At 24.7% G+C, this 13,451-nt stretch overlaps 1 protein-coding gene across 1 annotated transcript; it reads left to right on the top strand.

The window, feature by feature from the left end:
- Positions 1–53: 53 nt before the first annotated feature.
- On the top strand, positions 54–3,226 carry LOC132924357 (dolichyl-phosphate beta-glucosyltransferase). The gene is made up of 7 exons (XM_060988611.1): positions 54–358; positions 422–611; positions 663–862; positions 931–1,039; positions 2,648–2,882; positions 2,961–3,046; positions 3,103–3,226. Exons 1-7 carry the CDS (start codon positions 251–253, stop codon positions 3,204–3,206), a joined length of 1,032 nt encoding a protein of 343 aa, XP_060844594.1. The 5' UTR covers positions 54–250; the 3' UTR covers positions 3,207–3,226.
- Positions 3,227–13,451: the final 10,225 nt, after the last annotated feature.

Raw genomic sequence — 13,451 nt, 5'->3', positions numbered from 1 at the left:
TTACGTATGAGATAAGACGTCTACTGAATTCTGTACGTGTCTTTCTTACCCCCATAACGATAAGAGGAATAAGGAATAAAAGTCGACAGCCGACTGATACCGTTCCACCGCGGCGGTTCGTCACCGACAACTCTTTCTGTTTCCAAAACAGTTCCCGGATCTCGTCAATAGCTTTATTAACTTTTCAAGCACTCAGCACTCAGCACTCACCTTTGTACTTCGTTCGCATTTGCATGACGTGTACGTGATAATGGCAGCGGCCGCGGTAATGATTAATAACCATATTGGCTCGCCGTTATCGACGATCACTTTCAGTGAACTGTTTCCATTCATAACACAAATAATTTTCGGAGCCTTAGTTAGTATTTATCGTAGTCGCGTTTTTCGTTCGTTTACGCTCTAAACTTTTCTTGTGTTTCAGTTTTTGTGTATATCGATTGTGTACTGGATGTTGTACTTCAGGACATCTCCTTGCGTGTTTCAGCGTAGGACTGACGATGAAAAACAATTCATGGACGAAAACGGTCAGCAAAAACTGTTCCCTAGTCTGAAGGATGAATGCACTTTGGATTTGTCAGTCATAGTGCCTGCGTACAACGAGCAAGACAGGAGTAAGATAAATTAATTTTTTTATTTTATTTGTTTTAAAATGTTGTGTTTAGTAAGGCCTATGCTCGAATCATGCTTGCATTTCTTGACTGACGTTAGTCGAAAGTCGACATTTGAAGTGATTGTTGTTAGTGATGGAAGTGTCGACGGAACATGTGATATTGTTATGGAGTATGTACAACAGTATGGTTCAGATCGAATACGTCTTTTAAAATTACAAGAAAATCGTGGAAAGGGAGGTGCAGTTTGCTTGGTGAGTAGAATTTTTACTGATGAATGAGATATTCCAAGTATTAAGTTATTAAAATATATTTTATACAGGGAATGCAAAGTGCACGTGGACGTACATTGTTATTTGCCGATGCTGACGGTGCAACAAAATTTGAAGATTTAGATAAATTAGAAACAGTGTTACACTACTTAGCACCAAGTAATAATAAAATATAATATACGAGATGTTTTGTACTTTAGCTACTAAAAACATAAATAAACACTACATCAATTATCTCTTAAGTTGTATGGTTTTATTTGTACATATAGTTGTCATTTTGGAAAATACCAAATGGCTTGGTTTTGTTGCTCATTTAAAAATAGTTAAAATATCTAAAGAATAATGGACAATCCATAATCAAAATATTATGTTTGAAATTTTATATTCTAACAAATTTGTTTCATAAGTAATAATTATGTATTTGCAAAAAATGCTTTTTCATTAATTTAATACTTATTTATTAATTTAGACAAGATCAAAGTACAAATCTAAATTTAGAAATTATTAAAATTTCAGTTAGATTTATAAATACAATTTAAATTTTATGCTAGCGATTTTATATAATTATATGTCCATTGTACTTTTAGATAAATTATCATTAAAATATGATATGATATTATTTCTTGAAATATTTAGATACTATATATACTAACTAAATAAAGGTGAACCTAAAACCTTATAATTTATTACTCAACTTGATATTTTATAAATTCCCCTAAAAAGTAGTAAAGATAAAAAATTAAATTTATGTGGTATGTGAACTAGTTTGTGTTGTTTTTGATTATCGTATGACAATTAAATTTATTATTATATAAAATAATAAATAATAGTAAAAATAATTCATACAGCCAGATAGTACTTCAACTCTAAAAAAATATGTATAATTTATGAACATTTGTCTCACTTCTATTTGTGTCTACAATACTGTTTATTACTACACTTATACGTATTGCGTAACGTGTGTTATTTATATTTTAAATAAAAAATAAAAATTGGTCAGGGATTTTTAAATATTGGTATACCATTAAATGTTTTATGAACCAAAGTATTTTTCATAAGAATTATATAATATAGTGTAATTCATAATGTCCCCAAAGTTAATCTTACAATAATACATTCTAGGTATTCCACATTTCAAACAGGTAGATAAATCAAAACTTTAAGTTTTTAAAAATATTGTTAACAAGTTAATTAAAAATTATAGGAAGTACTTTTTTTTATATTGTTTATATTTTTGTGTATTTATACAGAAATTGTTAATTTTTAATTTTTGTTTCCATTTTGTTCAAATTATTTTTCTTAAATGTAATCAGTGTTTTTTAATATAAAAATAATTAATTATTCTCAATTGAAGATTATATAAAATAACTAATTATTCCATACAATACTTACTGTAGATAATGTTCTTAGAGATTGTTTCTATTCTAATTTATAAATATAGTATATTTTTTATTTTAATGTAAAAATTTAAACTAATGCATTTTAAGAAATTATAAAATAATTAAATAACAAATTTCATAGTTAATGACAATTGATACATGCTCAACATTTTATACTTATTTCTTTATAGATTATTTAAAAATAAGTTATCGGTTATTGAACTTTTATCTTATTCAACAATTAAATTTATTTTAGTTTATTTTATTTTACTTATATTTAATATATGTTATTTGTTAACTTACCACGAGTTGCAACACTGTCTTAATTTACTTAAAAATTTTTTTTAATTTTCTTTTAATACTTTATACATTTTTTATATTTAACTAGATGATATTAATGAATGTGCTAATAAGTTACATGCGGTTGTGTGCGGCTCACGGGCCCATTTAGAAATAGAATCTAAGGCTCAAAGAAGTATATTTCGTACTATTTTGATGGTGTGCTTTCATATTCATGTCTGGTTATTTGGTGTACGTACTATCAAAGATACACAATGTGGCTTTAAATTATTCACTCGACCAGCTGCAAGAATTTTGTTTGATAATTTACACGTTAATGGATGGTATATAAATAAATATATTACTAAAACTTAAATTTTTTTCACTTATTTATTATTTTTTTTGTTGTTGGTTTTTACTAGGGCGTTTGATGTAGAAATGTTATACATTGCTGAAAAGTTGAAATTTAAATTAACTGAAATACCAGTTAATTGGACAGAGATTGATGGTAAATTTATAATAATAGTTAATTGTTTAGATATTTCATTCATTCATTTTTTATAGGCTCAAAAATAGTTCCTGTTTGGAGTTGGCTGGAAATGGGTTTTGACGTATTTAAAATATGGTTTAAATATCGCATTGGATCATGGGAGATAATAACTGAATAAAGGACAAATCTACATATTTATATCATTTGTTTTTTTTTTAAGTTATTTGAAAAATATGTAAATTACGTACTTAGTTGTGTGTAAAAAATTTAAAAAAAACATATTATCTTGTAGGAAACTACATAATAATTATTTCTCCAACAGATATTCAACTGTAATAATTTATTGAAAAAAGACTTAAAAAAGTGAACTATTACTATATTGAATTATTGCTTTTTACCTTAAGAAAAAATTGGTATTCAAATATAATTTTAATTTTACTTTTATTATTAGATTGTAGGAAGAAGTTCCTTATAATATGTAAATCATAAAATAGTTAAGCTAACAGTACAAAATATATGAAAATAAATTTGATAAATTGTATATTATATTCAAAACAATGCAATCAATATAATATTTTTTTAAAAATGCATTCCATATTTATATTACAAAAATGTTGATATTGATTAATAATATTAATAATAATAATAATGTTTCCTACTTAATTATTAATGTATTCTATTTTTATCCAAATGGCAAATACACAAACAATAATTTTTGTTAAATAAATAATTATAAATACTTACTCTACTTATAATATAAATATACTTCCTTGACTTATTAAACTATATTTGAAATATATCACTATAAAAAATTAATATATTACAGCTGTACTTAGAAATAAATTTGGTAATAAAGTATTAAGCAGTCGGGTTTTTTTTATTTGTATAAATAATTAACAATATTAAACAAAATTTATAAAGAATATTGGTTTTCAAGATTATTTAAATCACAGTTAGTAAGTACATTAAAAGTAATTAAAATATACATGTGCATATAAATATGTTCTTATTAATCAAACAAATTTACTGTCCATCTATTAGTAATATTATTGATATATCGATCTATGGTTTTTTTTATTGATTTTAGTTAATATGTTAAAATAATTTTACCTTTGACTCAATACTAATATTATTACTTGTTTCATAACTAGTAATTTCTTGTTCTTAAATTTATTTGGATTTACATTATTGAAACTGGTATTTCGAACACATGTACTTTTATTTATTAAATATTTAAATTATATTTAAGATACCCAATTTGATTACAATACGTTGTGAAATAATTATTGTTCTTTAATCATAACTTCAATTAAGAAAAATGTGAGCATTAAATGATTAAATCCTTAAATTGTAAGGTTTCTAAATTAAACTATTTTATAATTATAACATAGTAATAGATGATATTCATTTTATTAAAAAAAAAAAAAAACAATTTTTAAAATTGTATAACTAATTAAAATTAATAATTCTCATGTTAAAAATATTAATAATCATTTTTTTAAATTATTTAAAGAATTTTAAATTCATAATAATTTTCAATATACATTTAAGTTAAATTCTTTTATTGAATGATTATTTTTAGTTAAGCATAAATATAATATTTTATTATTTAACAACTTAAGATGTAATTAATATACTTTTATGCTTTTATTTAATTTGTTAATCTTATACATATCTCATGAAAATTGGTTTCCAATGCTTTATTTAATGTTTATTAAACTAGTTACAGATTAAATGCTTAATAAATATTGATATGTTTAGCTATTCATTGATATGTGTGTGTATATTTATTTTATTTATAAATTACATGGCATAAGAGATTTTTTAATGAATATGCTTTGTGTATACTCTCGACCCCCCCTTAAAAATAAATTTAACTAATAGAAACACCTGCTTTCTTACCATATTAACCTTACTCTATTTTCTTCTCTTCGTTGGCAGGAACCATTGGCACTATTGGAGGAGGCTAAGTTTATAAATGTCTTTTAATTTAAGTACCAACTTTTATACTTTTATGAAGATATTTCCAAATTTACAAAGTTGAAATATTAAAAATTGAAATTTTTTTTTTTAAAATGTAAAAAATATTTGTCATGATTGTTGGCAAAATCCACCCAAAATTCTATAGACTTAAAATTACCGTTAGTCGTTACAATCCTAGTAAACTACTAAAAACAGTCTGTATTCTTTCTTAGATATGATAATGAGAATAATAAATCATTAAAGTCATTATTTCAAGATAGATTTATAAATCTGCCCATTATAAACATACAAAAAAAAAATCTAATATTTTAAATATCAAAGATATATCAGAATATATGATCTTACTAAACTAGAACATTTTTATTATCATCATTATATTAATAAAGTTAGGTACCTACCTATATTATTTGAATTAATTAAAACATTAAAATGTATGTATTCTAATAAAATTATAGTAACACAGCAATCCTATTTAGTGATGTATTCATTAGTAAATACTTATGTTAATTTTTATTAAGTAGGTTTTATTTTAATTTAAAAAAAAATTTTAATGACATAAGTGTTTGATATTTGACTATAGCCTTCAAATTTAATAACTCAAATTTCAAACAATGAAAGCATTAATTAGTTATTACATTAATTAATTGAGGGTAAAATTCACTTAACTGCAATTCTACCATTAATCATTGATCAAAAACACTTAATATAGTACTTATTTATACAAAACAAACAACAACAAATATTTACTTTAATAATTAGTAAAATGATATAGGTAAGTACCTTTAAATATATTTTTTTTAAGTATCTATAATATTTTTTGTATATATTATACAACTGTTAACATGACTGAACTACATATGTGGAGTATGAACAGAAAACTTCCTTAAAAAATGGCATTACACGCCAACATGTTCAAATTTTTTTTCTTTTTTAAAAGCCTAGGTAGGTATTAAAAATGTTAATAATTTATTGATTTTATTTTTTTTACTGTTTGAACCTACTTATAGCCTTATAGGGATTTGATTATAATATAGCATGCATTTTAATTGGAATGCATTAACCAAAAATATTTTAATAATTATATTAAAACAAAATCTCAATCAACAAAATATGTGTAATAAGTAGATAGGTAGTTTATGAGAGTATGAGACGTAGAGACGTTATATAATTGTTCTAATTTCTAAGAACAAATGAAAGTGTGGGTACTTACAAGTCTTTACTTGTACATTCACTATCGAGTGGATAGTTTATAGCGGTGTAGGATGTTACTTTAGTTTTTTATAATGAAAACCCTATCTGTTTCAAGACATAATATAGGTACGCTCGTGATAAATTTCGTGGGTTAAACGTGCTACTGTGTCCAGTACGGCAGTACCTATCTAATAGAGACAGAGTTGATATAATTATTTATTAGATATTATAATATAATATTATATTGTATTTGAGAGCCGATAATACCTACATCAACACAAATGCTTATTATCAATGTATAAATATAAAAACGAGTTTGACGTTAAAGCCGGATTATAATATTTTAAATATATCGATAACAACGCATGCGTGATTGGAAGGTTTTCGCGGAAACTTTCCGACCAGGTGGTGGTATGTACTTGTCCGTCCCCGACGGGTGGCGGGAAAACAGAAAAATCACTCCACCCACCAAATCGTGCGAAGAGCGAGTGCAACGAAAATAAAACACACGAAATCCCGAGACAGCGCGACCGGACGACGGCGAGCTTTCATTGGCCCGGAACAACATCGGGAGCCGGTGTGATTCGAAATTTCGCGCCGCGCGTACCGGCGCCCGTTCATTCCGTTTCCAGTCGTCGGTCCGCCGACTCCGCCGTTCATTCGATACGAATTTATTGTTCAACGTCAGGACTTTGGGTACGTCGTGCAGTTGGTCGGCCGCCACTAGCCTAAAGCGTAACATAAGTCAGCGGATAGCTGAGGCGATTTAATTTGGAGACGAGATCATATAACAGGTTAGTTTGTAGTGTACGTATTATAATATTAAAATTACAGGCAGTACGGTTTTGGGGGCGATGGAAAAATTATTAAGCTATTATTATATTTTCCTAAGTAGTCGATACTCGTTATTTATGTCCCACAACTCATTATTATAAGAAAAAATATATTTATTGTCAGAACATGGATAAAATAAACAAGTGTGGGTATGATGTACATTTTTTAACAGTGATAATCACTTAATATTTTTTTTTGTGATTTGTCACTAGTAGGTACCTATCTAGTAAGTAAGTAATAAAGATTGGCACTTTTAAATTGGCCATCGCAACTAGGAAGAAAAATTAATTGTTGTCACGATAGGTATCGACGTATCGTTTACCTATACATGATTTAATGTGAATACGTGATACCTGTAACGAGTGTAACGGCTGCAGTATAGCCATAGCGCAACAATACACTTACCTACCATCATGATAACAAATTTTAAAAATATTTCAACTTTTAATAGTTTTGTTGAAAATTCAATAGCATATTATTACTTTTTTTATTCTATACACTGTGTAGGTATAATATTCATGGCGATAAATTAATTGAATTTATACAATGCATTGACTGATCATCAATTTGCATTTATTCATAATATAATTAAATAGGTGTTTAGAGTTTACACAATTTTAATAAAATTAAATGTTTTTGAACAATCCGGCTTCAAAATTGATTTACTAATAATCAACCGGAAAAAAAAAAATACTTTATGTAGATACACAGTTTATTATTATTTATTATTACTTAGGTATTATGTAGAATACCTACGTTATAATATGTTATATTATTATTATATATTTTTAAATGATTCAACATACTTATTACACATTTTGTACCTACTATTACTATAATAAATATGTTACATAGCTACCTATGATAAGCATGTAGATAATTATTTAAAATTAAATAATAACAGCATTTTTATAGGAAAAATCATTATTAATACCTACCTATAGGTACTACTGGTACTACTAATAATAACTATAGGTCTATAGGCACAATCAAAATGTTTAGTGTAGCTAGAATCCTATATACTACACTGGTATATTATTTATGTCGATATATCTGTGAATTGTAATTGAAAAATATTAAATTATACTTGTACTTGAGGTAGATAGTTACATTCTAAAATATTGTTTTACTAGTCAAGTGCCTACTACCTACTAGATTAAGAATACAACTATGATACGATACGACTACGTAAATAAGTATATATTTGTATACAAAAAAATGAACAGTATACCACCTACCTATTTAAAAATAAGTTGATCTTAGTTTTGTTCTCGTTGCGTTTTAATATATATGTATCACTGTTGATTTTCTGGAAACCGGAAATTCAATTTTAAACTACGTAGGTATCTAGGCATTTATTAATGGCTACCATAGAAACATTTTCATTATCGTTCAACTTACTGGCTGGTCATAACAGAGTTAAATATTCCCTATAAAATAAATTCGAGCATTCTTTATGAAACTTATATCCGCACTACTAGACTTGTTAAATTACGCTGAACGGAAATATGTAGAATGTATGTAAAGCTTACATTTGGTTTACCAATTTACCATTATAATTTAGCTTCGTTGTATACAACACTGATTCAAGTATATGCATTGACAAATATTTAAATATTATATACAATAGATATAGATTACCTATATATAATTATACATATAATTTTTTGTACGAGGATAATATAAAATTATGGTCAACTATTATAAAGGAAACGTTATTGTAATTATAATCCTAATACACTGGTATATATACCTACTCTGTGAAATAAATATTTATTTTAATAATAATAATACCTACCTATACGATTTAGCATTTAATTATGTTGATTTAAACATAGTTATAACATATAAGCTTTTTATTTTTAGGTTTTTTTGACATTTTTAAGCCCATTTTAATACTTAATTTCAGATAATTTTTAACCATTTTCCATTATTCATTAATAATAAAATTTCTTATTATTCGATTTTTCGATTTATGTCAAAAATATTACAATTAAAGTTAATTTTTTAAATTTTTTTTTTCAAAAAAATAAGTAGTCTTGGTTAAATTTTAAAATTTTGCTATGTAAACTTTTGGTTTATAAAATTAATAAGAAAAACAATTATTTATTTTTGTAAATTTACTAGTTTTTTTAAGAGGGGATTTCTAATATTTTAATTTTTAAATTTATTATTTAATGTTCTTTGTCATCACTTCCAAATCCTAATCAATAATAATAACCTATTTTTTTTTTTGAATTTTAACGAACTATAAATAGATACTTTAAAATCCATATTTTTTGTACATTTAGTTAGTACTTATAGCTTATGTTTTTTTCGCTGAATCTTTCTTACTATAAAAACCTTATGTGTATGCTACTGTTATAGTATAATACAATATAATATAAAAAAATAATTTAAATTTAATATATTACGTTGTATTTAACTTGTATGATTTATAGTATTTATTAGGAAAAGCCACAACTTTTTTTTAACCTAATTTTTTATTTTGTCTGTAGTCTCTGAAATGGTGATGAATGCTTTTTTTCTTCATGTTTTTCAAGTCTTGTTTAATCGTTAACTAATTTATTTATTGTGTTAATTGTTTATACACTATACAGATTGTAAATATAATAAGATAAAAACTTAGTTTTTTATTTAACAATCTGTTACAATAAATTAGTGTGATACCTATTTATTTTTAAAATGTAAAGCCTCTATTTACAATCTATACAAAATCTATGTATAATAAGTAAATGTGATAACAATTAACAATATTTATTATTTTAAAAACAATTTTATTGATGTATGTGGGAAACCGTTCATCAACAACAAATCCTATATAGGTATAATTAATGAAGTGTAATACGCCTTTGAAGAAATTAAGACGTGTTTTACAGAATAAACGATCTTCCCACAGAATAAATGTAGACATGATTTTTTTTTTCTAGAATTTAAATTCTGTAATCACAATAACCATTGTCACGAAAAATGATCTCCGTCTCCCGTTATGTTTTGTGATACCATTGTATATCAATAGATGTATTGTTTGTGTACGCGCTCGGAATGAAAAAATGACAAAATGACAATATGTTATAAAATAAAGACTACACCTAGGTATTATGTTAAAGTAATAACAATAGATTATAATTTATTTACAAATGCTTACCCTTAATACCTATTATCATACAAATTATTATTGACTTTATCAGCGTTCTAACTACTAAGTCGTGTGTGAATGTATAGTTTGAAATACATAGTTAGCTAGATTTTTTAGACACTGAGTGTAGCGAAGAATGTATTGATTTTATAATGATGTGTTTAATTTTGTACCTGTCATTGCCTTTTTTTAACAGGGAGAGCACTAATAATGCTTCGATTTTCAATTCAAAATTCTTTAAAATCATGGAAAATTGCAAATTATTTTGTATTTAGAAATTCATAAACATTTTTGTTTTTAATTTGAAGATTGTATAATTAAATACAATATTCCTCATTAGTTTACTACTTAGAGTATATCTACTTAACTACTTATATATATATAAAAAAAAAAATTATCGGAACTTCCACATCTATTTTTTATAACTGTTTGAAGTCAAAATTTGTATGACATTGCAATAATTGCATATTCTTCATAATCATCTCTACGTAATAATAATTAATAACCATTTATCCTCAAATGATTCTTGATATTTTGTAGTAATTAAAAAATGAATAATCATAATAGAGACTTGGAATTTTCACCAAATGTTTTTGATGTTTTTGTTAGAATTGTTTACACGCTGTTTAATTGTCTTTGTCTAAGTATTTATAATTCTTTTTGAGCTAATTTATAAGCATAAGCCATTTTCAAAGATATTTTATTTAGTTTTTTTTTCTATAAATGTCAATAAAAAATATTTCTCATAAGTTGCTTTAATATTAAATTTACTACTTTGACAAATTCATAAAAATCAAATTCACTAACTATTTTGTAGTAAGAAATTCAAAACATTTTTCATTTTATATCTAAAAATTAGAATTTAGTACAAGATTTCTGATAAGTATATCATAGTATCATACTGAAATAAAAATATTTAAGAAATGTATAAATACAATTATTTTTTATAGACATTTAAAGCTTAATGTAAAATGAAATTACATACCTACTTAAACGATGAATAATGATGTTAATTATTTTATTATAATTCATAAACTTTTACGTATATTATGAATTTTATTATGCACAATGACATTTTCATAATATGTAGATTAATTTTAAAATATTAATAAATTATCTATTGATATTGTAATTTATGGACAAATTTACACTGTTTTACGGTAAGATAGTATTAACTATTAACTCAAAAGTTAATAACAATAATATAATATGGTATAAGTGTATAACTATATATTATTTTAATAATTTAATAAATGTAATATTTTTGGCAAAAATTAATAATTTACTTTAATAGATATACCAAAAACCAAAAAATATTTCATAAAATATACTTAGGGATATAAGTTGACAAGCATTTCATGAAGAAACTCATCTCAAAAATTATGGTCCATTTAATTGAATCCTAAGTGGAAGTAATTTATGTAACTTTGATTTTTTCTTTAATTAGATACCTTTCCGCATCATTACTCTAATTATTGATTATGATTATTAATATTTTATTATTCCGTTGTTATATTATAACTCTGTTGCATAGTAGGTATCAATAGTGGGTTGAAAAACTTATGAGAAATGTTGTATTATATATTTAAATCTAAGAAATATAAAATGTAATGGATTTTTAACTACAAAATAATTTACTAATTTTTATGATTTTGACAAAAATTATAAAATCTAACTGGTTTTACGTGAAAATTCTGAGCTTTTTCTTACTTTGTTTTTGTATTTTCTCGATTACTTAGAAAATTACTGGACATTTTTTACTTTTGTTACCAAAAATATCAACTAAATATAATTTGATTTCAGGTATGACTGTTGTAGGATTAATAGGAATTTTAAGGTTCGTGGACAATTGAAAAAAATTAATTGTGCACATTATGAAAGTACTATATTATATATATATATTTCTAATTATATTTGAATATTATGATATATTATTATTTATTGCTATCAACCTGACAATTAAAAATAAAATATTTTATTAGTGAAATATTAAAAATAAAACTAATTTGTCAACACAATATATTGGCGGTCCAATTTTCCCCCAGGAATGTCTATGTTGCAGCAGTGCATACTGTGTAAATATATGTATCTATAATATAATATAGGATATAATAAGATAAGTTTGTTTGAAATTGAGTAGGTATTGTAAATTATTTGACCTGGATATACAATTCTGTGATATGCTGATTGCTACGTGACGAGATAGACGGTGAGTTCAGGAGCAGATTTACGAGTATGGTGGGTGGTTGACGTAGAGATCGCTTAGCAGACTCCTTTTGGATTTTTTGTTTTATATTTTATTTAGTACCAAGGTGCCTACATCGTGTTTATAACTTTAAAATAATTGTATAGCCTACAGATTATAAATTTGACCGATGACCGTTAATATTAATAATAAAGAATGACTGTCTGTTATACTTAGCAAGCAGAATTTCGTTATTTTTAATTTAATTTAAATTTATTTATTTGTTATGGCCAAAGTCCAAAATAAAATATAGTAATAGTAGTAAAAATAGCGAATAAAAGTTATAATGTTACAAATTATCCATTAATAATAAAAATAACTATTGATGAGTATTATAAAATATAGAAAACTAGAAACAAAAATAAAAATCATACATGTTAATACAATAATCTACTTAAATAGGTAATAAATCATTAATAACGAGATAATTGTCAGACCTTAAAATATTAATTTATAATAGTTTTATAGTTAATAGTTATATAAATGGTTTCCAAAAGTTGTTTAGCTTAACCTAACCGAGTGAAGAGATCTCTCAGTAGAGGTAGTTATTCATATAACTTATTTAATATAAAAATATTATTATATACCTATTTGTTATCCGTTAATAACTTATGTGATATGTTTGTTACCATGAGATTGAAAGCGAATTGAACTAATAAATTTATGAGATTTCTTAAAACAGATTTTTGTCAAAACCAAAAAATAAATTCGTGAAATTTCGTTTTTAGATACATCAGTCATTATACTATGACAATAATTTGAAACTAGGTCTGCTATATTTGGAACACATTTAAAATCATGCAAATGTTTCAGGTTCTGAGCTCTGCTCGCAGTGGCGTGCCCAGGAATTTTCGATGGGAGGGGGGATTATAATATGTTAAAAGAAAATACCGGACTTAATTCCATTGAAAACACACAAAAACTGTATAATTATACCAAAAAATACATAATTCTTAATTATAATTAAATTAATTTTAGTCCGACATGACTTCATAGTAAGATTTAATAGTTTTGTATACTTTATTTTTTTT

Source organism: Rhopalosiphum padi, chromosome 3 (assembly GCF_020882245.1).
Source record: "Rhopalosiphum padi isolate XX-2018 chromosome 3, ASM2088224v1, whole genome shotgun sequence".
NCBI lineage: Eukaryota > Metazoa > Arthropoda > Insecta > Hemiptera > Aphididae > Rhopalosiphum > Rhopalosiphum padi.
The sequence above is the reverse complement of the archived record's forward strand: the minus strand, read 5'-3'. Positions and strand labels throughout refer to the sequence as shown.

What these genes read in the sequence shown, in the direction of transcription:
- LOC132924357 (XM_060988611.1), top strand. Translation starts at nt 251, where the DNA reads ATGGCAGCGGCCGCGGTAATGATTAATAACCATATTGGCTCGCCGTTA. An exon ending in AAATAATTTTCGGAGCCTTA is followed by an intron (nt 359 to 421) that starts GTTAGTATTTAT and finishes CTTGTGTTTCAG; the next exon opens with TTTTTGTGTATATCGATTGT. An exon ending in AATTTACACGTTAATGGATG is followed by an intron (nt 2,883 to 2,960) that starts GTATATAAATAA and finishes GGTTTTTACTAG; the next exon opens with GGCGTTTGATGTAGAAATGT.